This window comes from Triticum dicoccoides, chromosome 1A (assembly GCF_002162155.2).
Source record: "Triticum dicoccoides isolate Atlit2015 ecotype Zavitan chromosome 1A, WEW_v2.0, whole genome shotgun sequence".
In the NCBI taxonomy this organism is placed as follows: Eukaryota; Viridiplantae; Streptophyta; class Magnoliopsida; order Poales; family Poaceae; genus Triticum; species Triticum dicoccoides.
Genome location: NC_041380.1, coordinates 135714137 through 135737399, shown reverse-complemented (window position 1 = coordinate 135737399; position 23263 = coordinate 135714137). Strand labels below are relative to the sequence as shown.

Here is a 23263-nt window from a genome sequence, read left to right as displayed (position 1 = left end):
GGTGGTCATCCCCATGGCAGTGGCGTAGGTGGGTGGTGGCGCTGAGCCCGACAATGGATGCACTGGTCGCTCCCGTGCGTGGTGGTGGGGGAGGTGCGCAGGTGGGCGACGGTGGTCGAGCTGCGCAGGTGGTCGGTGGTGATCGCCTCCGTGGTGGCGGTGCAGGCGGGCGGCGGCATTGGACCTGATGGTGGCTCGTGCGGGCGGTGGTGTTGGACGATTTTTCTTTTTGTTGCAAAAGTTATAACGAACTACATCTGCGACAAGTTTTTCTTTAGTTTTTATGTCTTGACTCGTACTCTATCAAGTTTTTAATTTATTTATCTGAATCAGAAACCGAATCAGTATTTCTTTCACCTGACATGTGGGGGGGCGTCCAAACAAACTATCTGTACCACGTGACCAGGTACAGGTGCGTCAGAGCTCTTAATAGAGCCAACCTCCGTCCGCTCCCCCGTCATGAATCGTATGTACGTACACTGTGAGCCTGCAGTGTATAAATCTTTTTCAATTCCTGTATTCCTTCGGCAGTGACCTGCAGCACACATCCCCATGCTTGTCTGGGCGGCTCATATTTCAGGTTCACCTGGACCCGAGAGCCAAAACGCCACTCCCGAAAAGAACGACACTTCTTGGTCAAGTTGCACAGCCCAAGGCATTGCTTAAGTTGAGTTGAAATGAATAAAACAGACAGAACAATTTATCAAGGGAAAACCCCTAGAGTCAATCCGCTCTTAATTTTCAAACAAACTAGTGGCTAGTTTGTATTCTGTTAATTGACACATCATTCAGCACCATAATGGCGTCGGGTGTGTGTACCTTTCAATCAGCCTAGCTAGTGTAAAAGAAGGACCCTTACTAATTTGAGGTGGAGCACTGTTGCTTGCCAGCCTAAAAACCTCTATATCCAAGCACCACCACGAGTTACTGAGAAAGTTCAAACCCCGATGCTCCTTCCAGCTCTGGGTGGCTGGGTATTCTTCCAAGCTCCCATCCATGGCTTCTCTCGTCTTCCTCCTCCTATTCGGCCAAATCCTACTCTGCACAGCCGTGGACACCATCACCTCCACCACACCGTTGTCCGGGTCACAGCAGATTGTGTCCCAGGGCAGCAAGTTCACCTTGGGCTTCTACTCCCCACCGCAAGGTAACACCACCTCTAGCAATTACTACATAGCCATATGGTACAGCAACATACCACTGGTGACCACGGTGTGGACGGCAACCACCGATGTGCCAGTGTCTGACCCGACCACCGCCTCCTTGGAGATCGCCAGCGACGGCAACCTTGTCCTCCTTGATCAAGCCAAGAACCAGCTGCTATGGTCGACCAATGAAAGTATAGCCTCCAACTCCACCATGGCCACCATCAGAGATAGCGGTAGCCTCGACCTCACTGACGCCTCGAATTCATCGATAGTTTACTGGCGAAGCATAGACCATCCAACAAACACCTGGCTTCCAGGGGGAAAACTCGGGCGGAATAAGATCACCAGTGTGAGCCAGAGGCTTGTTGCTTGGAAGAACATGGCAGACCCGTCTCCAGGGTTGTTCACGCTGGAGCTGGACCCAAATGGCACACCACAGTTTTTCAGCCAGTGGAATTCGTCCATAACCTACTGGTCCAGCGGCCCTTGGAATGGCTATAACTTCAGCTTTTCACCGGAGATGACAACCACTTACGCATACGAATCCCGATTCATCAGCTATCTGTTCTACTCGCTCAAGGATGTCTCAGTTGTCTCGCGGTTCATCATTGACGTCGGCGGACAGATCAAGCAGCTGAGATGGTTGGGATACTCACAGCAGTGGGTCGTGTTCTGGTCCCAGCCACGGTCACAGTGTGAGGTGTATGCGCTCTGTGGGGCATACGGCAGCTGCAACCTCAATGCCCTGCCGTACTGCAACTGTGTCCAGGGGTTCAGCCAGAAGGTTCAGAGTGACTGGGACCTCCAAGATTACAGTGGTGGGTGCAAGAGGAATACACCATTGCAGTGCCAGACCAACTCAACTTCTGCACAGGCTCCATCTGATAAGTTCCATGTCATGGAAGATGTGCGCCTACCTGATAATGCTCAGGATGCAGTGGCTACAAGCTCTCAGGAATGTGAGGTGGTTTGTCTTAATAGTTGCTTTTGCACTGCTTACACTTACAATTACACTGGGTGCTTTGTTTGGCATGGGGACCTGATTACTCTCCAAGATCAGTACAGGGGAATTGGAGGAGGCACACTCCTCCTCAGGCTAGCAGCATCCGAGCTACCAGATCAGCAAAGGAAGAAAACAACGATCATTGGCTCAGTTGTTGGCGGACTTGCTGCAGTTTTGATAATCCTTGCAGTTGTGTTGTTCTTCATATCTCAGAAGTTCCGCCGAGACAGAACTCTTCGGATATCCGGAAATGCTGGGGGTGCACTGACTGACTTCAAGTACAGTGATTTGTTAAATGATATTCAAAGCATCGACTCTCTTCTTCTCGATCTATCAACACTAAGAGTGGCTACAAATGACTTCAGCGAAGGAAATATGCTTGGTAAAGGAGGTTTTGGGATGGTTCATAAGGTACAAACCATGCCATATGTAGAAATTATCAACTTTATATATTTATTACCGATGAATGTATCTTGTCTTGCATAGGGAGTCCTACCTGACGGTAAACAAATAGCAATAAAAAGGCTATGTAAGAGTTCCAGACAAGGAATAGGGGAACTGAAAAGTGAACTAGTCCTGGTTGCTAAGCTTCGCCACAGGAATCTTGTGAGCCTCATTGGTGTTTGTTTGGAAGAACAAGAGAAAATACTTGTGTATGAATTTATGCCCAACAGAAGCCTTGATACCATTCTTTTTGGTACAACCTTTTCACTCCGAGCTTTAATAGTAGTAGTGCAAGTGCCACCAAACTTTCACTGCAAATCTGCAATGCTGATACTTATTTTCTGAATGACAGATTCTGAGAAACGCAAAGACCTAGACTGGGGAAGGAGATTCAAGATTATCAGTGGAGTTGCTAGGGGATTACAATATCTCCACGAAGATTCTCAATTGAAGATAGTTCATCGGGACCTGAAAGCAAGCAATATTTTGTTGGACTTTGATTACAACCCTAAAATTTCTGACTTTGGCTTAGCAAAGATATTTGGAGGGGATCAATCAGAAGATGTCACTAGACGTATTGCTGGGACATAGTAAGCAGAGTCAGCATTTGATAATTAGGCATGAAAGTAGAACCTATAGTAACAGTTATGTTCTTCTTGCAGTGGATACATGTCGCCTGAATATGCCATGCATGGTCAATACTCAGCAAAGTCAGACGCGTTCAGCTTCGGTGTTTTGGTTTTGGAGATAGTCACAGGAAGAAGAAACAATGGCTCCTGCAACTCCGAGCAATATATTTATCTTGTAAATCTTGTAAGTACTTAAGAACCGATGTTAGTAAACGCGGTGCAGACAGCTGAAATCCCCATCATAATAAATGAGCAATTTACCCAATTGGTGCAGGTATGGGAGTACTGGACCAGGGGAAATGTCATCGAGCTGATCGATCCATTGGTTAGCAAAGAACCTTCTCCCATTGACCAGGTTCTGAAGTGCATCCAGATCGGGCTACTGTGTGTGCACAACAGACCTGAAGATAGGCCGACAATGTCGTCGGTAAATGTCATGCTTAGCAGCCACAATGTCCCTCTCCCTTCTGTTTCCGTTCCAGCCTTCTGTGACGGATTACATGCATACAGTGATAATTCGAAAGTGGCGTCTTTGAATGGAATGACCATCACGAAGCTCGAGCCAAGATGAGCCTTGAGGCAGTTGCTGAACCAGTTTGCACTAGTGTTACTATACAGTATTTAGAGACCAGCTCGATGTACCTGGTGTCTTAAGTGTCGTGACTATGATGAAAAGTCATAATGCGCCTTGAACGACTACATTTATCAATAACTGGAAAATTTTAAGGGAGCCAAGAAAATCAGAAATGTATATGGGTTATCCGTTGTCCGATATTTGAATCCAAAGCGTGAACATGGTTCTGTTATCCAGGTGAATATTTTTGACTATTCAAATTGTTATTCTAGTCATTACCGTCCTGCACTATCTGAAAGTTTCTGATCAGGTAGTTGTGTATATGTCTAGAATACTTGTGTGGTGGGGTTAGACTTTACTTGGCACCAGATGTCTTTCCATGTGTGATCTGGGGGCATTATCATGGAGATGGATATTTTTTTTATCTCAGATGGCATCGTATATTCGATATTGCTGTTAACTGCTTGGATATAAGAGAGATTGAATATTACTCCCTCCGTCCTGAAATAAGTAACTCAACTCTGTACTAGCTTTAGTGTAAAAAAGCTAGTACAGAGTTGAGTCACTTATTTCAGGACGGAGGGAGTATTATTTTAGGGAAAGTGAGATTGATTTTCTTTTTCTCAAAGCAATGCCACTTACTACACCACAACCAAGGAAGAACTAGCTAGTCCAACTACTCAGAAAAAGCTCTAGGTTCACCGTACCAGTCTCATGCTTTCAGCTCATCGATAATCCACAAGAGCGGGGATTGGGCGCTGCATGTCTCTGTTGTTGAAGACCCAAACGTTTCGAAGCTTCCATAGGTTCCAAGCAATTAGCATGACTACGGAGTCGAACCCTTTGCTGGCTTTTAGGCAAGTAAATTCTGATTTCACAGGGACAGGTTCCTACTATCATATATGCCTATGGACTTGCAGAGGCCAGAGGGTGACTACAATGGTGAATGTCAATTTCTGATGTTCATAACTTCATATATGCTTTTCTCTTGCAGTGCAGTTTTTGACTTTTGTTTAAACCTCTGCAGGCCTTTGACATGTTACTGTCACATAGATCATCCTTCCACTGTGCCTATAAATTCAGAAAAAGAAGAAAGATATCATCATAATTGATGTTTTTACCCACCTTCTATAACAGAAGTGTCACTTTTAACGTTTTGTTCTCTCCAATAATTTGTACCAATTTACAACCGCTGATTTGTCTTCTTCAAATATACACTAGATTTAGCAACGGAGCAAGTAGAAGCGGTGTGCGTTCAGTTAAGAGCAACTCTAGCAGACCCTGCATCCGGCCCCGACCCATAAAATAACCGTCAAAATGCGGGTTCGCGTGAAAAATCCCGCCCGAACAAACCCCGCAAAGGCGGACGGCCCGCAAAAAATTTTGAGGGACGCGGCAAAATCTCGGCCCCAACCAACGAATACGCGGGTTTCCCCTTCACCGCTGCGGTGCCCTGCATATAAGCGGAAGCGGTTGGTGGAGGGGACATTTCAGCCCGCGCTTTCCCCACCAACCACCTCCCCTCTTCCCCTCGCCCCGCCGCCGGGCCGCCGCCCAAGATTCCGGCGAAAGTAGCCGACAGGAGCACGCCTAAAGGCCACCACACGCACGAGGCCTCCCCTCTCCCCTCCCTCCCCTCCTGCGCCGGCGGGCCGAGAAGTTGCGGATCTGCGGCCCTTCATCGCGGGCTACCGGGTTTGGCTTTTTCGGCCGCTGGAGGCTGTGCCAAGCGATGGAATGGTCGGGGAGCATCTCCCGCAGCCCCGGCAAGGTCGCACCGCCGCATGTAGGTACGGGTTCGTCCTCCCGCCACCGACGGCGGTTTGCGGGCATGGATTCGTCCGGCCGTCCCCCGGGCTCGGCGCTCGCGCTCCGGCTATGTGGCTCGCCGATGCCGCTCATACAGTGCAACGACTACCCACGGACAGTGTGGCGCTAACTTCGGGCACGCCGAAGCACCCGAGATGGGTGTTCTTCAAATGCAAAAACGACAAGCTACGTGCACTTACGGTAGCTCATTTCGAACATGCTCACTCATATGTGTAGAAAGATGGATGCTCATTTTGGTTTTGGGAAGACGAATACATTGATTTATTGATAGAAAGAAATTAATAGATGTCCATGCACTCCTTAATAAAATGCATACTAGTGGTTCTCGTTTTCTTAGGTCTTGCTATTTCTAGCAAAGATTTGATGATGTCTTATGTATTCAATGTTGTTGAAAAGGCAAAGAAATGCATTATGTTGGATCAAATTAAGATGCAAATTTAGGTTTTTCGGGTCTGGAGGAGTTACGCTAGATCAGACCCCGCAAAGTTGACCCGTAAAAGAGCATATTTCGTGAATATCTTTTTTAAAATCCGTTATGCGGGGACTGCATCTGCGACCAATCCGCAATGTCGTTTTCCGTGAACTGCAAACACGTTTTGCGAGTCGGCCGGATGCGCGGTCTGCTAGGGTTGCGTTGGGTGGCCACGATGGCTCCTGAGAGAAGCAGCTTTGCTTCCGTCGGATACCGGTCCCCTGTATCCATCTCTTGGCTCGGATCTTTTCACTCTTTTTCTGTTCCAACCTAATCTTTTCACTCTCTTTCTCTTCCAACCTAATCCGCGCGCACAACTCCGGCCATCGCCGCCCGAGGAACCGAAGAGGGCCGAATAATTTCAGCCAGCGGGAGCCGAGCTGCTCGCTCTCCTGCGTTCCACCTGCATAGAGCATAGTCCATGACTTGGACGTCATCCGCGCCCGCCCCATGTTCGCCCGGGAGACCGCGACGGCTAAATCGTCCTCCGCTTCGTCTTCCACAACCCACAAGGTCCGTCGGCGACTGCCAGCGCCGAGGCGTTCCTGGACATCCTCGCGGGCGAGGGGGTGCCGTCGCACGCTGGCGGAGATGTCCCGCGCAAGCAACTTGGGGCCGGCATTTCAGCGAGCACCTAAGGGGCGTCCTGAATAAGCTTGCACCAGCAACCTAAGTACCTAGTGGATACCAGGAGGGCGCACTAATCGACTGGTGGCACGACAGCAAGCCGGCGGGAGGAACACAGGATCGCCTGAGTGTCCGACCTCGTCATCCTTGGCTCCGGCCAAGGCCCGGTGCCGCCGTTATTTCCTCTACTGAGGTCAGTCTCGACTCCCAAATTGTGCTAACCGGGGCATAGCATTGATGCGGCGGGGAGAATTGCCCCAGTTCGCTCGCCTTGGATCTTATGTCCCTTTCTTCGTTTGCCTAGCTCTGAAGCCCCCCAGTACGACTTGATTCTTGCCGATTGCCCCTTTTGCGTTGTTATCTATTCAGTTAGCTAATAATGCAAGAAAAACTGATCCTATAATGTTCTGATTTGACTAATTTGCCCTCGTGCAGTTTCCTCATGACCCAGCACCACGCGATGCGAGGAGGGCTAACACGTTCGTTCTTCGCCCCTGCCGCCAGAGCCGCCGCGCCCTGCTGTCCGTCGCCCCTGCTGCTCCGCCGCGCCTTGCCGTCCGTCCCCCCTGCTGCTGCGCGGCGTCCCCCCCTCCCCTCTCCCCTCCTGCCGCCCTCCATTGCTGGCAAGGCAAGCTTCTCCCCTTCCGTTTCCATGGATTTTGCTTGGTTCCTCTTATATGGTTGTCTAAATCCTAGAAACCCTAGGTGCTGAGGGAGTTTCACATGGGGATTTCTGTCTATTCGCATTTTTATTTGATGGTTATATCTACTAACAAATTTGTTAAACATCAAAGGGGGGCATCAGGAAGAGCTAGACAGAACTGGGGGGCTTCAGAGCAAGGCAAACGAAGAAAGGGGCATAAGATCCAAGGCGAGTGAACTGGGGGGGTTAAAATCAATTCTCCCGATGCGGCGATCACATACCTGGTAAAAAAAACTGATTTTACTCCAGGCTCTAGTTGTAATTTTGAAGCAACGAGCAAAGTGCATACTAGCTGCAAGCCTGCAAAGGGGAGGGGGGATATTTAGACAGACAAGTCTTACATGATTTACATGTTGGCTATTCAAGTCAACAATAGTATACGTAGCATACAGCTTTCGCTGCCGACAGGACTTCTCTGCCTTTAGTCAAGTCTTATTTTTTGCTTTCCAGCTAAAGTCACCATCAGAGCAGAAATTGGCTTTTGTGTACACAGATACAGTATATAGCAGGTCCTCTGCCTCTGCTTCTTCATCAGGGGGGGTGAATTAGTGCAAATCTTGCTAGAATATACTGAAAGAGAAGAACAAACAAAGGATCTGAATCTGTTGCACGCAGACTACGATGTGAGGGCTGCCTCTGGGAGGCTAATGGAGGTGGCTGTTGGGATGTGAGAGCCAGACAGGACCAAACTTCTTTGGCGAAATGGGCAATGCAGAATCAAATGGTTGCAATTCGAGCACTTGATCACAAAGCTTGCAAGCATCATCATGGTCCATCCCAATTCCCAAGGCTGTTAGTGAGAATCTTTTTTGTAACTTTTTTGAGAATCCCCAAGGCTGTTAGTCAATCAGCTGTACATGCACCATATGGAGAACTGTCACTTCCCTTCCACCTTGGCTCTCCACTCAATGAATTCTGCTTCTGTGGAATTGTAGCGAGCAATTGGAAATCATAAGCAGTCTTTGCTGAATACTGCCCATCAGTGGTAAGCTTCCTGGAAACTGAGCGTGCTTGTTGACCAAGAACGACACTCTGGGTCAAGTTTCAAAGTCCAAGGCAGTGCATAAGTTGAGCTGTAATGAATAAAATAGGCAGACAATTGATCAAGGAAAAAAAAACCCACTGTCAATCCTCTATTAATTTTCAACACGAACGACTAGTTTGCATTCTGTTGACTGACCCATCATTCAGCACTACAATGGCGTTGGGTGTGTACCTTTCAATCAGCCTATCTAGTGTAAAAGAAGGACCCTTACTAATTTGAGGTGGAGTCTTGTTGCTCGCCAACCTAAAAACCTCTATATCCAAGCACCACCACGAGTTACTCAGAAAGTTCAAACTCCCATGCTCCTTCCAGCTGGGTGGCTGGGTATTCTTCCAAGCTCCCATCCATGGCTCCTCTCGTCTTCCTACTCCTATTCGGCCAAATCCTACTCTGCACAGCCGTCGACACCATCACCTCCACCACACCGTTGTCCGGGTCACAGCAGATTGTGTCCCAGGGCGGCAAATTCACCTTGGGCTTCTACTCCCCACCGCAAGGTAACACCACCTCTAGCAATTACTACATAGCCATATGGTACAGCAACATACCACTGCCAACCACCGTGTGGACGGCAACCACCAACGTGCCGGTGTCTGACCCGACCACCGCCTCCTTGGAAATCACCAGCGACGGCAACCTTGTCCTCCTTGATCAAGCCAAGAACCGACTGCTATGGTCGACCAATGTAAGTATAGCATCCAACTCCACCGTGGCCACCATCAGGGACAGTGGTAGCCTCGAGCTCATTGATGCCTCCAATTCATCGATAGTTTACTGGCAAAGCATAGACCATCCAACAAACACCTTGCTTCCAGGGGTAAAGCTCGGGCTGAACAAAATCACTGGTGTTAGCCAGAGGCTTGTTGCTTGGAAGAGTGAGGCAGATCCATCTCCTGGGTTGTTCTCGCTGGAGCATGACCCAAACGGCACACCACTTTATTTCGCGCAGTGGAATGATTCCATAAGCTACTGGGCTAGTACCCCTTGGGACTTCGATCTCCCGGGGATGGTGGCCTTGCGATTCGTCAACAGCTCCACAGAAAGTTACCTCTTGTACTCGACGAAAGACGACTCGGTCATCACACACATCATCATCGACATTAGCGGGCAGCTCAGGTTGTTGACATGGCTGGATTCCTCACAGCAGTGGATATTGATCTGGACCCAGCCACAGACGGAGTGTGAGGTGTATGCGCGCTGTGGGGCATACGGCAGCTGCAACCTCAATGCCCTGCCGTTCTGCAACTGTGTCAAGGGGTTCAGCCAGAAGATTCAGAATGACTGGGACCTTGACGATTACAGTGGTGGGTGCAAGAGGAACACACCATTGCAGTGCCAGACCCACTCGACTTCTGCACATTCTCGGTCTGATAAGTTCTATGCCATGGAAGATGTGAGGGTACCTGCTAATGCTCGGGGTGCAGTGGCAACAAGCTCTCAGGAATGTCAGGTGGCTTGTCTGAAAAATTGCTCCTGCTCTGCTTACACTTACAATTACACTGGGTGCTTTGTTTGGCATGGGGACCTGCAGGTTAACCTCGGAGAAGGATACAGCAAATTTTTTGGAGATGGCACATTCTTCCTCAGGCTTGCAGCATCCGAGCTACCAGATCAGCAAAGGAAGAAAACAACGATCATTGGCTCAGTTATTGGTGGAGTTGCTGCATTTTTTATAATCCTTGCAATTGTGTTGTTCTTTCTATCTCGGACGTGCCGCCGAGACAGGACTTTTTGGATATCCAAGACTGCTGGGGCCGCACTGACTGACTTCAGATACAGTGATCTGCTGGATGATATTCAAAGCATTGATTCACTTCTTCTCGATCTGTTAACTCTAAGAGTGGCTACAAATGACTTTGGCGAAGGAACTATGCTTGGTAAAGGAGGTTTTGGAATGGTTCATAAGGTACAAACCATGCTGTATCTAGAATTTATCAACTTTATATATTTACCAATGAGCGTGTATTTATTTTTCTTTCACAGGGAGTCCTACCTGACGGTAAACAAATAGCAGTAAAAAGGCTATCTCACAGTTCCAGACAAGGAATAGGTGAACTGAAAAGTGAACTAGTCCTTGTTGCTAAGCTTCGCCACAGGAATCTTGTGAGCCTAATTGGCGTTTGTTTGGAAGAACAAGAGAAAATACTTGTGTATGAATTTATGCCCAACAGAAGCCTTGATACCATTCTTTTTGGTACAACCTTTTCACTATTAGTTTCTCAAGGATTTTTTTTCCACTATGGCCGAGCTTCAATAGGAATAGTGCAAGTGCCACCAAACTTTCATTGCAATGCTGATATTTCTTTTTTAAATGCAGATGTTGAGAAACGCAAAGACCTAGATTGGGGAAGGAGGTTCAAGATTATCAGTGGAGTTGCTAGGGGATTACAATATCTCCACGAAGATTCTCAATTGAAGATAGTTCACCGGGACCTGAAAGCAAGCAACATTCTGTTGGACTTTGATTACAACCCTAAGATTTCTGATTTTGGCTTGGCAAAGATATTTGGAGGGGATCAATCAGAAGATGTCACTAGACGTATTGCCGGGACATAGTAAGCACAGTCAGCATTTGATAGCTAGGCATCAAAGTAGAACCTATAGTAACACTTCTGTTCTTCTTGCAGTGGATACATGTCGCCTGAATATGCCATGCATGGTCAATACTCAGCAAAATCGGATGCGTTCAGCTTCGGCGTTTTGGTTTTGGAGATCGTCACGGGAAGAAGAAACAACGGCTCCTGCAACTCCGAGCAATATGTTTATCTCGTAAATCTTGTAAGTACTTGAACCAAAGCTAGTTAACCCTGTGCGCGGCTGAATCCCTATCATAATAACTGAACAATTTACCAATCTGGTGCAGGTATGGGAACACTGGACCAGGGGAAATGTCGTCGAGTTGATCGATCCATCCCTTAGCGGCCATCCTTCTCACGTTGACCAGGTGCTGAAATGCATCCGAACCGGGCTGCTGTGTGTGCAGAACAGACCTGAAGATAGGCCGACAATGTCGTCGGTAAATGCCATGCTTACCAGCCAGAGTGTCCGTCTCCCTTCTGTTTCCATGCCAGCCTTCTGTGACAGATTGAGTGGATGCAGTGATAATTCAGAATCGGAGTCTTCGAATGGAATGACCATCACAAAGCTTGAGCCAAGATGAGCCTTGAAGCAGTTGCTGAACCAGTTTGTACTAGTGTTACTTTACTATCCCGTCCATCCCATAATATAAGAGCGTTTCTGACACTACACTAGTGTTGAAAATGCTCTTATATTATGGGACGGAGGGAGTATCTCCTAGAGATGAGCTTGATGTACCTGGTGCTTATGTTTCATGGTTATGATGAAAAGTCTTATGTGCCTCCAAGGTTATCTTCAGTATCAGTTTTGCTGTGAAGTGAGATTATGGTATTTCTGCTGGAGAAAATGTCAGTGGCATTATTAGCTGCGATATTTGGCTCATACAAATACATGTATCAATAGTTAATTTAGCAGCCTCTCCATTTTGGCTATCTTCTAAGATTAGCTTTGGTTCTGTAAAATTTCACTTGCAATATAGACAAGGTTTTCATATGGATCTTGGTGGTTTTCTATGGTGCAGAGCAAACCCAGTTTTGTGCGGGTGGTGAAACAGATTTAATGCTGTCGTTGGTAGCTTGGATTTAAGACAATACTGAGACGCTTGACAGGGTGCTCATGAGCAAAGATTGAGAACAAAGACCCCTAAAACCTAGATAGGGCCCTTTGTAATCATACCTCGCTGATGGTCTAACACTGAAGCAGCATCTCATAGGAGAAACCAACCTTTGTTCAAATTTGACTAGGATGGTTACCAAGCGCAACTCTAGCAGACCCCGCAAAAACTTGACCCGCAAGTCGCGTTTGCGGTTTCAGAAAGATCGCGTTTGCGGGTCGAAAACTAACGCGGCCGAACAGAAACCGTATCTAAACCTGCATAATTTAAAAAAAACACTTCCGCAGAAGAAATTGCACAAACATAGTTCATCACATACTACATAGGTTTTACATGATCAACAAACTACAAGCATAGTTCATACTAAATACTATGTTAACTAGTACTAGAGGGGGTCGGATCTGACGGCAGCGAGGTCGCGGCAAATGGACGGCGCCGTGAAGGAGAAGGACGGTCAATCCTCCTCGCCGGAGCTGCACAGGTCGACATACTTCGCCGCCTGCTCCTTGCGGATGCGGCACCACTCCTCGGCCTTCTCCTTGACGGCGAGGTTGGCGGCGACCGTCTGCCGCCACTGGAGGTCTTCGAGCTCCTCGCCATGGCGCCGACGCTCCGCCTCCTCACGCACGCTCCGCTCGGCGATGGCGGCCGCAACGGCATCGACGTCGGCAACGTAGTCTTCCGGCCCGACGACTCCGCGGCGGCCGAGCGGAGCGGGGTCCTCCTTCACGGGGACGAAGGCGAACTCGTCCGACTCCTCCTCGTCCTCCGACCACTCCCTCTTCACGGGGAGAAGGCCCGCGCCGGAGGGGGAGGAGCTCCCGATGTATGATGACCTCGCGAAGGAGAAGGACGCGCGCCGGCAGTCGTACTCCTCCATCTCGCTCCGCTGGAAGCTCGCCGGCGGTGACAGGCCGCGGTTGGTCCACTTCCGGGCCCCGCGCTTCGTCGCGCCGTCCGACCAGACGCGCCGCTCACGCTCCGGGTCCCTTCCGCCGCTGGATCTGCTGTCGGAGCCGCGTCCGGAGCTCCACATTCGGCCCCACATGGCGGCTGGAGGCGGGGCGGGTGGTCGCCGGCGACGAAAAGTGTGAAGATGGGAAAGGGGAATCGCGTGGCTCGGCGGCGGCGGGGGATAGGGTTTGGACCTGCAAACGAGTCGCAGAACCGCAGATATAGCGGTCGGGGCGTGCGGTTTGCGGACCGCGACAAAAAAATTTGCGGGCCGGGCGAGTATGCGGGCTCTGTTCTGACCGGAAAATTGGGCCGAGCCCGCATACTCACCGGAATTTTGCGGGTCTGCGTGTTTTGCGGGGTCTGCTAGAATTGCTCTAAGCATGGCGTCTTTAACATGGGGCAAATTGCTAGCATGATGATCAATGTGTTTTCAAACTCAAGCTGGGTGTACATAGAAAATGATACCCACGGGGCACGGGCTAGAATAGAAAACCAAAAACTGCAAGGCGGATCAATTTTCCTTTCACCAACGTGTCATCCCACGCGTTTAAATTTTAGAATCATCACTTTGAACCAAATTCAGCATTACAGACCGATTTGTCTTCCATCTTCAAAATTAGCACTACATGTTTTTTCCGTTTCAGTGTTTTCGTATCATGTGATCCAAAATAGACCCCTTGTGTACACCTCTGTAATCTTTTACAAGACGTTTTTAGAGTCAGTGTAAAAAAACGTCTTACATTAAGTTACAGAGAAAGTATGAATTGAGCACATAGCTATTGATCTTCTTTGATGGCGCTGTCAAAGCCGAGTGCCGCTGCTCAAACCTCTGCTTCCTCCTCCTCGAGGCGCTACCAATCCACCAGCATCTGTCGTGATCTCCAGGAGCCACCGGCAGCTCATCTGGGACATGGCCTTCCCCTTGATCCACACTTGGGCGCCACTCGCCATGAAGCATACAGGTCCATGCCCATGTCATCATAACAGCGTGATTGAAGACCAGCCATGGTCTTGCTGGGGTTCTGCTCACCATGAAGGCCATGGTCATGAAATAGCCTTCACTATATTATGTGCATCAGAATCAAGCATGCACGCACCGACGTCCCATTCACAGAGCATTGTCTTCCATCACATCATCCTGATGATCACCAGCAACTGCAGACAGCTGCAGCACCACATCATCAACAGGAGCAGGGTCAGGACGAGACGTGAGTGACCCGACGACGAAAGAATGGACCTCCTTCTCGAGCTCGATCCAGCTCTTGCCGGTATCCTTCCTCAGACCCATCTCCCTCATCTTCTTCATAACCTTGGCTCGATCATCCCATCGGCCTTCCGCTGAGTAGATGTTTGATAGCAAGACGTAAGAAGCAGGGGACTCGGGGTCCACAAGGAGCAACTTCTCAGCCGCGTATTTCCCGATCTCCAAGTTCCGATGGAAGCTACAAGCTCCCATTAAGGCCTGCCAAAGGATAGCACTGTCCTTGAAAGGTCCGTCCTCGATGAATGACTTTGCATCGTCTAACTGACCAGCTCGGCCGAGCATGTCGACCACACATGCATAATGTTCTACCCTTGGGAGCACTCCGTACTGCGATGACATGGAATTCAAGATCTCCAGCCCCTTCTTTGCTGATCCAACATGGCTACAGCCATGTAGTAGTGATAAGAAGGTGACATCTGTGGGATTGGCACCGCTGGCTTTCATGGATTCAAACAGTTGAAAGACTTCAGAACCTTGACCATGTCGCGCGAAGGCTGCGATGATGGAGTTCCATGAGATCGAGTTTTTACTGGGCGTCTCATCAAAGACCTGGACAGACTCTTGCAGCTCACCGCACTTTGAATACATATTGATCAGACCATTGCAGACATATATGTTCCTTCCGAAGCACTTCTTGATGACCAGTGCATGGATTTGCTTCCCAAGAGCAATTGGCGCGGAGGCACCAAATGCCCCCAGAACTGCAGAAACCATGTTTGTATCAATGCAAATTCCTTCACCCGCCATCTCAGTGAACAATTCGAACGCCTTGTCTTCCAGCCCATTTTGAGCAAATCCGACCAGAATGACTGTCAAGAAAACTTCGTCAGGCTGCCGACATGCGCGGAACACACTCAGAGCATCCTCCATTAATCCGCATTTAGAGTAAACATCCATGAGCCCACTCTCTACATGGAGGTCGGTCGCGAGTCCAGCCTTCACAATAAGGCCATGAATCTGCTTGCCTTCCTTGGCTGCCAGAGATCCAGCGCAGGCTAACAGGGAGCTCGAGTATGTCGCATTGTTGGCGTCCACCGTGCGCCTCATCTGTCGAAACAACACGATGCTGTCCTCGTAGAGCTCTGCTCGAGCCATCCCGGAGATCATCGCCGTCCATGTAATGACGTTCCTCTCTGCCATTCCCTGGAACGCCCTCTTGGCCGAGCCCGGAGACCCGCACTCGAAGTAGGCGGTCACCAGTGCGTTCCCGACAGACACCTCGCCCTCAAACCCACGCGAGACGACCAGCCCGTGCACCATGGCAGACGCGGGGAGGGACACTGCACGCGCGCACACAGACAGGACTGTGGTGAAGGTGGCGTGGTCGCACGAGAGGCCCGAGCGCAGCATCCGTCTGAACTGCGCGAGCACGTCGTCGGCGCCGGAGGAGGAGGCGGCGGCGGAGGCGATGAGCGAGTTCCAGGAGACGGAGTCCCGGACGCGCATTTCGTCGAACACCTTGGTGGCGTCGTCGTGGCGGCCGCACCTGGCGTACATGGAGACGAGCGCGTTCCAGGCGACGAGGACGTGGCGGAGGGAGGGGTGCAGTGGGCATAGGAGGAAGTGGGCGGGATTCTTGACGACGGTGGCGTGGAGGGCGGCGCCCAGGCGGTGGTCGGCGGCGCGGCCGCAGCGGGAGAGGAGGCCGCTGAGGTAGGCGTAGTTGAGGAGCGCGGGGACAGCCATTTTCTTAAGGCTCATGTACATGCTCAGCTTTTATAATAACAATAATAAAAAAATTGCGGGGAAGATTATTAATTTCCGAATAACAATAATATTGTTACTACTGTTTTTGTTTTTTGAGAAATTACTACTGTACCACATACGATGCTGTAAAACATAATTAGGTCAGGTACTAGCTTGAAAAACAATCTATATTGTGGGACGGAGGGAGTATTATTTTTCACTGATACTAGCAAAAAAACCGTGCGTTGCAACGGAAAAGAAAATAACACACATTCTTAACCCAATAACCATGACTCAAGACCTTAATAGGCCCGCGTCTTTTAGTTTCACATGGCATCACATTTGTATTTCCTCTATGCTCACACACTCGCTCAAAAAAAAAAGCCCGTGCATTGCAACGAGAAAAAAAATAACACACACTCTTAACCCAATAACCACGACTCAAGACATTAATAGGCCCACATCTTTTAGTTTCACATGGCATCACATTTGTGTTGCCGACAGTGACCTTTGTGCTCACACAATGAAAACACGTTTGAATGTGGTTAGTCTTAATGTCTCTCTCTTTTGCGCGCGCGCGCACGTGCGCACACTCGCTTGGAATAAGATAAAAAGTATGTTTTTTTTCCACAAGGTTTTTCATAGTTGTGTATGCATGATTCTCGATGTTTTTTCTCTCACTCTGGTTTTAATAGATTTTTATTTGCAATTTGAATCACCAACGGTATAAAAAAACAGACCATATACTATATATTAAGTTTGCACCAAAAATTATATTTTAGAGATATTTAACAGCTAAAAATAACTTCATATTTAGATTCTACATATTTTTCTAATCAAGTTTCATATATAACACGTTAAAATCTAAGTTACGGTTTAAAAGATGTGAATAATCTTATTTTACATAAATTGTAGATTGATTAATCAAAATGTCAAAGGATTTTCTGTTAAAGCTAAAAAAACGTTTCGGCTGACTTAAATATGGACGGCGGGTTGATTGTCTAAAATGTCAGGGGGTTTTCTGAGAAAATGAAAAAACGGTTCGGTTATAATTTAAATGGTGTACTACGGTTTGATTTACATAAAACTGAGGGGTTTATTTGTAAAATGGCGTGACAGACGACCAGAAACAGTCCATGCTTTATTAGTAGGTAAGATAAGATAAGATAAGATTCTGTATGGTGAAAGAAATAGGATTTTACTTTTTTGCGGGTAAAAATAGGATTTTACTATTTACTATTTTCTCTCTTGATTCCAAATTAAGTTCAAAATTTGTGCGCTGCAAAATTTAAGTTTGACCATTAATTTAGCATACTAAGGCCATGTTCGGCAGTCCGCTGGCTCCACAAAATCCTGCGCTCCGCTCCTCGAAGTGAATTCCAGCTCTTCGATCGATCGTGCGAGCCAGAAAAACCGTTCGCCTCGCTAGCTCCACTCCGCTTCGTGAGTTGGGCTGAAAGCCCAATAATCTGTTTTGTGGCCCGTGCTAAAGGGAGGTTGGTCAAGCTACCGGCCCGTTCGGGGCTGAAAACGTGACGAGCGCGAGAAACAAACTCTATCGAACCGGTAAGTTTCACTTATCGGTGGCATACATCCGTAAATTCCATGAACTCCCTCGTTTCTAGGATCTGCAGATCTGCTCATTTGCCGCTCCACAATTTTGAACTACTGCTGACTCCGCTCCGCTCCGCTGACTCTGCGGAGTTACAGCGTTTGGGGCTGCTCCGCTTGCTCCGGGAGAGCAGTTCTGGAGCGGAGAGAACCCGAACAGCCCCTAAATGTGTGTTGTCTTCTATAAGAATTATATCATGGTGTTCGTATTTGGACAAAGTTTCGAATGATATGATTTTTATGACATATAACAAATATATTTATCATCAAAATAATGGTCAAAGTTAGATCATGCATTCCCGCAAAAGAATTTTAAATCATATAGATCACATGAGCAGACGAATACTCACATTTACCAGTGAGCTTTTTAACTTAATGATCACCCCTTTTTGCAAAAATGGCCAAAACCGCTTTCTCCTTGATCCTTTCAACGTAGCAGCGCGCATTGTGGGTCGCCAAGTTGCTATTTTCAGGCGGCCACCAACTTTGGACCCTCCTCCTCCGGCTCTGGCAACGTTACAAGCGGATCCATGCGGTGGCAGACGACGAAACGGGCGAGAACAAGGGTGGAGGGTGACAGCGATCGGCTGGAGAGGGTGGCAATGCGCAGGCTTGGTGCGGAAACAGTGCGGATGTGGCCAAATGTGTGGGCTCCAGGTGAGGATTCGGGTGGACCAGGATTGTTGGAGTCCTACGTGGAGGAGGTCCAGACTCCCGCAAATCTTTCCCAACTTTGCATTCGGTTTGCGGGCTTTTGAACACGCGGATGTGTCCACGAACGTATGCGACATCACATTGGATGGCAAAAAAAAAGGTCCGAATGTTTTGTAGCACGGGTTGAAGATGCCCTAAGTATGGCTTAAAAAGCAAACTTATAGTGAATGAGAGCAAAATAACCACATGTTCGTTAATTTACAGCAGCGGTTCAAATACTGCCTTCGGTTTAGGTGTGGCTTAAAATACTGATGTTACATAAAGGAGAGCAAATGAATCATATTTTCCTAAATTCATGTCGGTGGTTCAAATAGACCATTGGATTTAAGTATTTTGGTACATCTTGTACAAAAAAAATGTTGTATTTTTTGTCAAACGTTTTGGTTTGCGGCATAGTTTGCATCGGCCAATCGGCTACAATGTCGATCGTATAGCTCTTTTAAGACCACGCCGATATGAGCACAGTATTCGATTTTTGAACCTTGATCGTAGCAAAGAAAATAATCCAACAAAATTTCTGATTTATTGCACTTCCGAGAATTTAAAGAATCGTTTGTTACCTAGTTGTACAAAGGGCGGCCAAGGGCCACAATTCCCCGAAAAATGTTGATGAATGGAGCATTCTGTGATTTTAACATACAACACGCTCTAAATTACACCTAAGCTAACCTTCGAGCATTGAGATACAACAAAATACAACATGGTTCGGCTTTTGCCGCTGTCAAGTGTATTTTGCCACCGGGTAGATGGAAAAACCCACTGGCGTTACTACCAGTTTTCAACTGAAACCCCCCATGCTTGGTTTCACTGGGGCGTTCTTGGTTTCTAGGACGGAGCGATAGCAGTTCCTCACGCCCACAGCAGACAATCAACACCCAGTTCAAAGTTTGTCACGGGACTGTCGCCGAAATCCTCGCCTTGGTTTTGGACCTCATGGTTTGTGTCGACGTAGGGCTCAGACAAATCCAATGACCTTACAGAGGGGATGGCATGCTCCTTTTGGATATCTGACGATGCGGCCGCTGCTTCTTCCCGATCCAAAACAACGAGGAAGTCGTCTTCGAATTCGAATGTCAAGAACTTGTCTTGACAGGCTGCACATTTCAATTAATGGTAAGATTGGCATGAATAAATGGCTTTAGAAGGTCATGCAACAGGAGGCAGCCGGTACTTACTGTCCACTAGATGAGCAAGGTGGTGGATGTTCTTTATCATAGTTCCATTTAGTTTTATGACCTGATAAAATTAGTGGTTACAGGAACACATTAGCTGAATGCAAATGCATAACAAGATGGCTAGAAGTGGAATAGACAAGAGGTTTACTTGTTGATTGCCCATGTGCTCGTACCCGATGTTGACATCGTTCGCCAGTACCTGGAAAACATTGGTAACTTAAGAACGTGATAACACTTTGCAGCACTAGGACTAGCCAATTTATCCAACCACGAAATACAACATACCTGAGATACAATTACGATTTGCTCCCCTTCGAAGGTTGATAGAGAGTATCGTGCCTTTGCCAACAGTTTTAACTGCACACAAAGATAAGATATCAACAACAGTAAGAGATTGCAGATCTTCCGGAAAGGTAAGCTGCACGCAGGATGGTCATGTGGAATGATCTTACCCCTAAAGTATCTTCGCACTCTTCCCTGCAAATGTAGATAGATTTATGTGTTAGTAACTACAACCTTTCTGACACCAAGCATGGATTGAAAGAGGAAATAGTTGTTTACTTACTCTATAAATGGTTCTGTTAAAGGCGTGAAGACAAGGCCGGCAACTATCAGATAAGAAGGTTGACCCCCATCAACATTGAATGGCACCTTATTTGAGGATGAAGAAAATTGTGAAATCGGTGAAATTTTTACATTTCTAGTTTTAGCTCATGAAATGATCAAGGGTTATAGTGTCTTACTAAATGTTTTCTTGGATGCAAAATGGTTTGCACTTTCATGACCTTGCCTTCCCGAATGATACCTAGTTGGGCAACATCACCTGCATACCTGATTAATAAAATAACAATTGTTTAGTGCAGTTCATGCTATCATGTTGGAACATTTTATTTTCTTCAGATGTTAAAGGATGTCACTAGTGTCAAATTTATATGATCCACATACAGATTATTGGAACAAAATTGCAATGCCTCAGATGGAAAAGGCTTGTAACTTTGGTATCCCAGATCAAGAGGGAGCTTCGTAGGCATTACACACAAGGGTTTTAGGCAAATGGAGAGCAGTGCACATATAATTAAAGACTGCTTAGTTCTCCATGATTTTGCACTACTGAATCACTAATGAAGGTTCAGAAGGTAACATGAAATAGATACATGTTAATAGGTGATTGCATGATTTTCATTTTACCCATCCATACAAATGATAGAGAATGTGACATCTATATGCATCTGTACACATGTTGAAACAAAGCCCACTGGTTATGGCTGTCAAAATATAGATTTGTGGTATTGTGCCATTATGAAATTCCAGACCACTAGAAACTGGTGACAAAAAATGTTCTGCCCTAGAACAGAACATAAATAAATTAAAAAGGTTAGGAAAAGCACTTCAAGATGATTAAGAAAATGATGGTACTTGTGAGGAAGCACTTACTTTTGACTTGTGAGGTAGCGGAAAGCAATCCGCTCAGTGGACCGAAATGGTACTGTTCCTTCACATCCTACCGAGACACCGTCGAAACTTGTTATCACATCTCCCTGGAGAAAAACAAACACCTGATCAGCTTAAGAAGGAAGCAATTGTAGCAAATACCGTTCTGGTAACTATTAATTCAGAAAGATTCATTTGCGGGAAGAAAACCTAAAGGTAGCAAATCTGTGAACTCCATCTAAGAGATGCAGATGCACTTTACCTTTCGCAGAACACTGCTTGCTGGAGCTGTAGGCTCAACCCGGCGGACAAGAACACCCTTCAACCAATTAAAATGGCATGTTATAGGAGAATAATGAAAAACATAGAGCACTATTCAGTGGTAAGGACAAAACTGAGAGTAGTTTTCAGAACATACGTTTGTTGGATATAAATCGGTATCTCTTTATTTAACTGTAGCATTTTATTATGTAGGGAAAATGGGTTATTGTGGTGTAATCTCTACCAGACATAGATAACAGAATCCTACACAACTCACTGACTACTCTCTGCTAATACAGATGTACATCTGCATTTAGACAGTAGGCACGATACAAAGTGCTGCCGTCAATGACATGGATCTCACCAGAAACTACTGGCTAAACCCATATGGAAATACATGTGCCTTTGTGTGTATGAGAGTTTGTTCGAAAATCTCTAATAAATCTCCATATCCACAAGCTGAAGCTGAACACATATCGATATCATACCTCACTTGAAGGCACCTTCAAGCTTTCACGCAGTGCTGGGTTTTCCAATTTCTGAAGTAGGACGCCCAGGCAAGGAAATCCTGCATAATGTCTGAACACATTGAGGACATCAACTTGAACATACAACAGCAAGTAGACCCTCCGAAAATAAGCATCTCATCAGTCATCACACAGTTTTACTAATGAATGCATATTCGGTGAGTACACATTACGAAAAACTTGTAAATATATTTAGGGGGTTAAAAAGGCTTCAGAAAAATGCCAAAATTAATACAGCGCTGAAGTTTAACAGTGGAGCCTGACCAAGCAAATTTTGCAACCAAATGAACAGACTGTAATAAGTTATATGCCAATGTATAATTAAGTACTTAAGGCGCAGTTTTTGTTTTGTTTCCAAAGATATATGTACGTTACCTGTGTATTTTCCATTTTTCCGATAGTCATTCAAGAAATGGGATACAACTGTAGTTGGAATAACATATCCAATATTTTCAGCTTCATCTGACCTGAACACCTAAACAAAAGACAGCATGAAGACAGGGAATAGAAAGACAAGAAGATAAACATTCAACAGTGCAGACACGTATCTGGGTAAGTACATTCATACCAAATGTACTTAACCATTTGATGTTCATCAAAATTACGCATTAACAGGGCTTTGAGTGTATCTTTCAGGTTTGCTAATAAAAACTTTCGGAAAGATAGTCTTTTATTTGAGTAGAAAAACAAAGTGGTCATCGCTTACAAAATGTTAAACGATGCAATTCTAATCCATGATTAAGTAAATCCGATCTGAGTTGATATAGCAAAGCCATATAACCTGGAATTTTCTGAACCCGAAACCAAAACACTTCCCCTCATGTCTAGACGGAGGCCGCAACTGTTTTTATTAATAGCACAGTGGCTACCTCTTGAAGTTGAGACCTTATGCCTCTGATACCATTCTGAGGAAACATGAAACTTGTATTTCCATGAGGCCATAGACCGTATGTACTCACACTGACACACATACTGGTGTGGTAAATATGCAGATAAACCATTATACAACAGGGATATTACATGGCTAATAAAACCACGACAAGTATTTTAGAACTGAGGGAGTACATCACTTATATCCACAGTTCCACACATCGGCTACGTAAGCAAGTAATCAGTAAAAGTACCTGAAATGCTACTCCAATGCATTCCCCTTGCTCATTAAAAGCCGGTCCACCACTGTTTCCTGCCAGAAAGCAAACAATACCAAATACAATATCGATGCTTTATATATCCTCTTCAAAAAAAAAAAAAATAGCGAGGAAAGCCCTTCCTAAAGCAAATCACAAGTTCAAGGTAAAAGCAAACCTGCGTTTATTGCTGCATCAATTTGAACCCCAAGAAGATCTGATGTTCCATGCGCATATGGTGTGACCTGGGCTATTCCAAAGGTAAAATAGTATAAGTGCGACTACGTAAGTAAAGCAATATTAAATGCGAATATCAATATACACCTCTGAAATAATACTGAATT

General features: G+C 46.6%; 3 protein-coding genes across 3 annotated transcripts in view; 1 reads left to right on the top strand and 2 right to left on the bottom strand.

The window, feature by feature from the left end:
• The window catches only part of LOC119367145 (G-type lectin S-receptor-like serine/threonine-protein kinase At1g11330), a 15434-nt gene extending 3369 nt beyond the window's left edge, over positions 1-12065 (top strand). Inside the window, exons 3-11 of the mRNA XM_037632750.1 lie at positions 21-165; positions 367-412; positions 933-2562; positions 2638-2747; positions 9196-10381; positions 10459-10669; positions 10793-11030; positions 11103-11253; positions 11339-12065. Of these exons, the coding sequence (XP_037488647.1) occupies positions 21-165; positions 367-412; positions 933-2562; positions 2638-2747; positions 9196-10381; positions 10459-10669; positions 10793-11030; positions 11103-11253; positions 11339-11635 (4014 nt within the window). The 3' untranslated portion in view covers positions 11636-12065. The remainder of the gene's footprint in view (positions 1-20; positions 166-366; positions 413-932; positions 2563-2637; positions 2748-9195; positions 10382-10458; positions 10670-10792; positions 11031-11102; positions 11254-11338) is intronic.
• Positions 12066-13730: 1665 nt separating this feature from the next.
• LOC119367134 (pentatricopeptide repeat-containing protein At3g05340-like) lies at positions 13731-16057 on the bottom strand. The gene has a single exon (XM_037632741.1). The coding sequence runs from the start codon at positions 15882-15884 to the stop codon at positions 14232-14234; it is 1653 nt and encodes a 550-aa protein (XP_037488638.1). The 5' UTR covers positions 15885-16057; the 3' UTR covers positions 13731-14231.
• A 2842-nt stretch (positions 16058-18899) lies between these two features.
• Positions 18900-23263, bottom strand: part of LOC119367122 (protease Do-like 2, chloroplastic) — an 8913-nt gene continuing 4549 nt past the window's right edge. The window contains exons 9-21 of the mRNA XM_037632733.1: positions 23098-23164; positions 22917-22975; positions 22168-22267; positions 21754-21833; positions 21267-21323; positions 21008-21111; positions 20317-20404; positions 20139-20224; positions 20026-20050; positions 19859-19930; positions 19722-19772; positions 19574-19634; positions 18900-19492 (exon numbers count right to left, since the gene is read on the bottom strand). Coding sequence (XP_037488630.1) covers positions 19248-19492; positions 19574-19634; positions 19722-19772; positions 19859-19930; positions 20026-20050; positions 20139-20224; positions 20317-20404; positions 21008-21111; positions 21267-21323; positions 21754-21833; positions 22168-22267; positions 22917-22975; positions 23098-23164 — 1095 coding nt within the window. The 3' untranslated portion in view covers positions 18900-19247. The remainder of the gene's footprint in view (positions 19493-19573; positions 19635-19721; positions 19773-19858; positions 19931-20025; positions 20051-20138; positions 20225-20316; positions 20405-21007; positions 21112-21266; positions 21324-21753; positions 21834-22167; positions 22268-22916; positions 22976-23097; positions 23165-23263) is intronic.

Coding starts and splice junctions, on each gene's coding strand:
- LOC119367134 (XM_037632741.1), bottom strand. CDS start 15,884: ATGTACGCCAGGTGCGGCCGCCACGACGACGCCACCAAGGTGTTCGAC.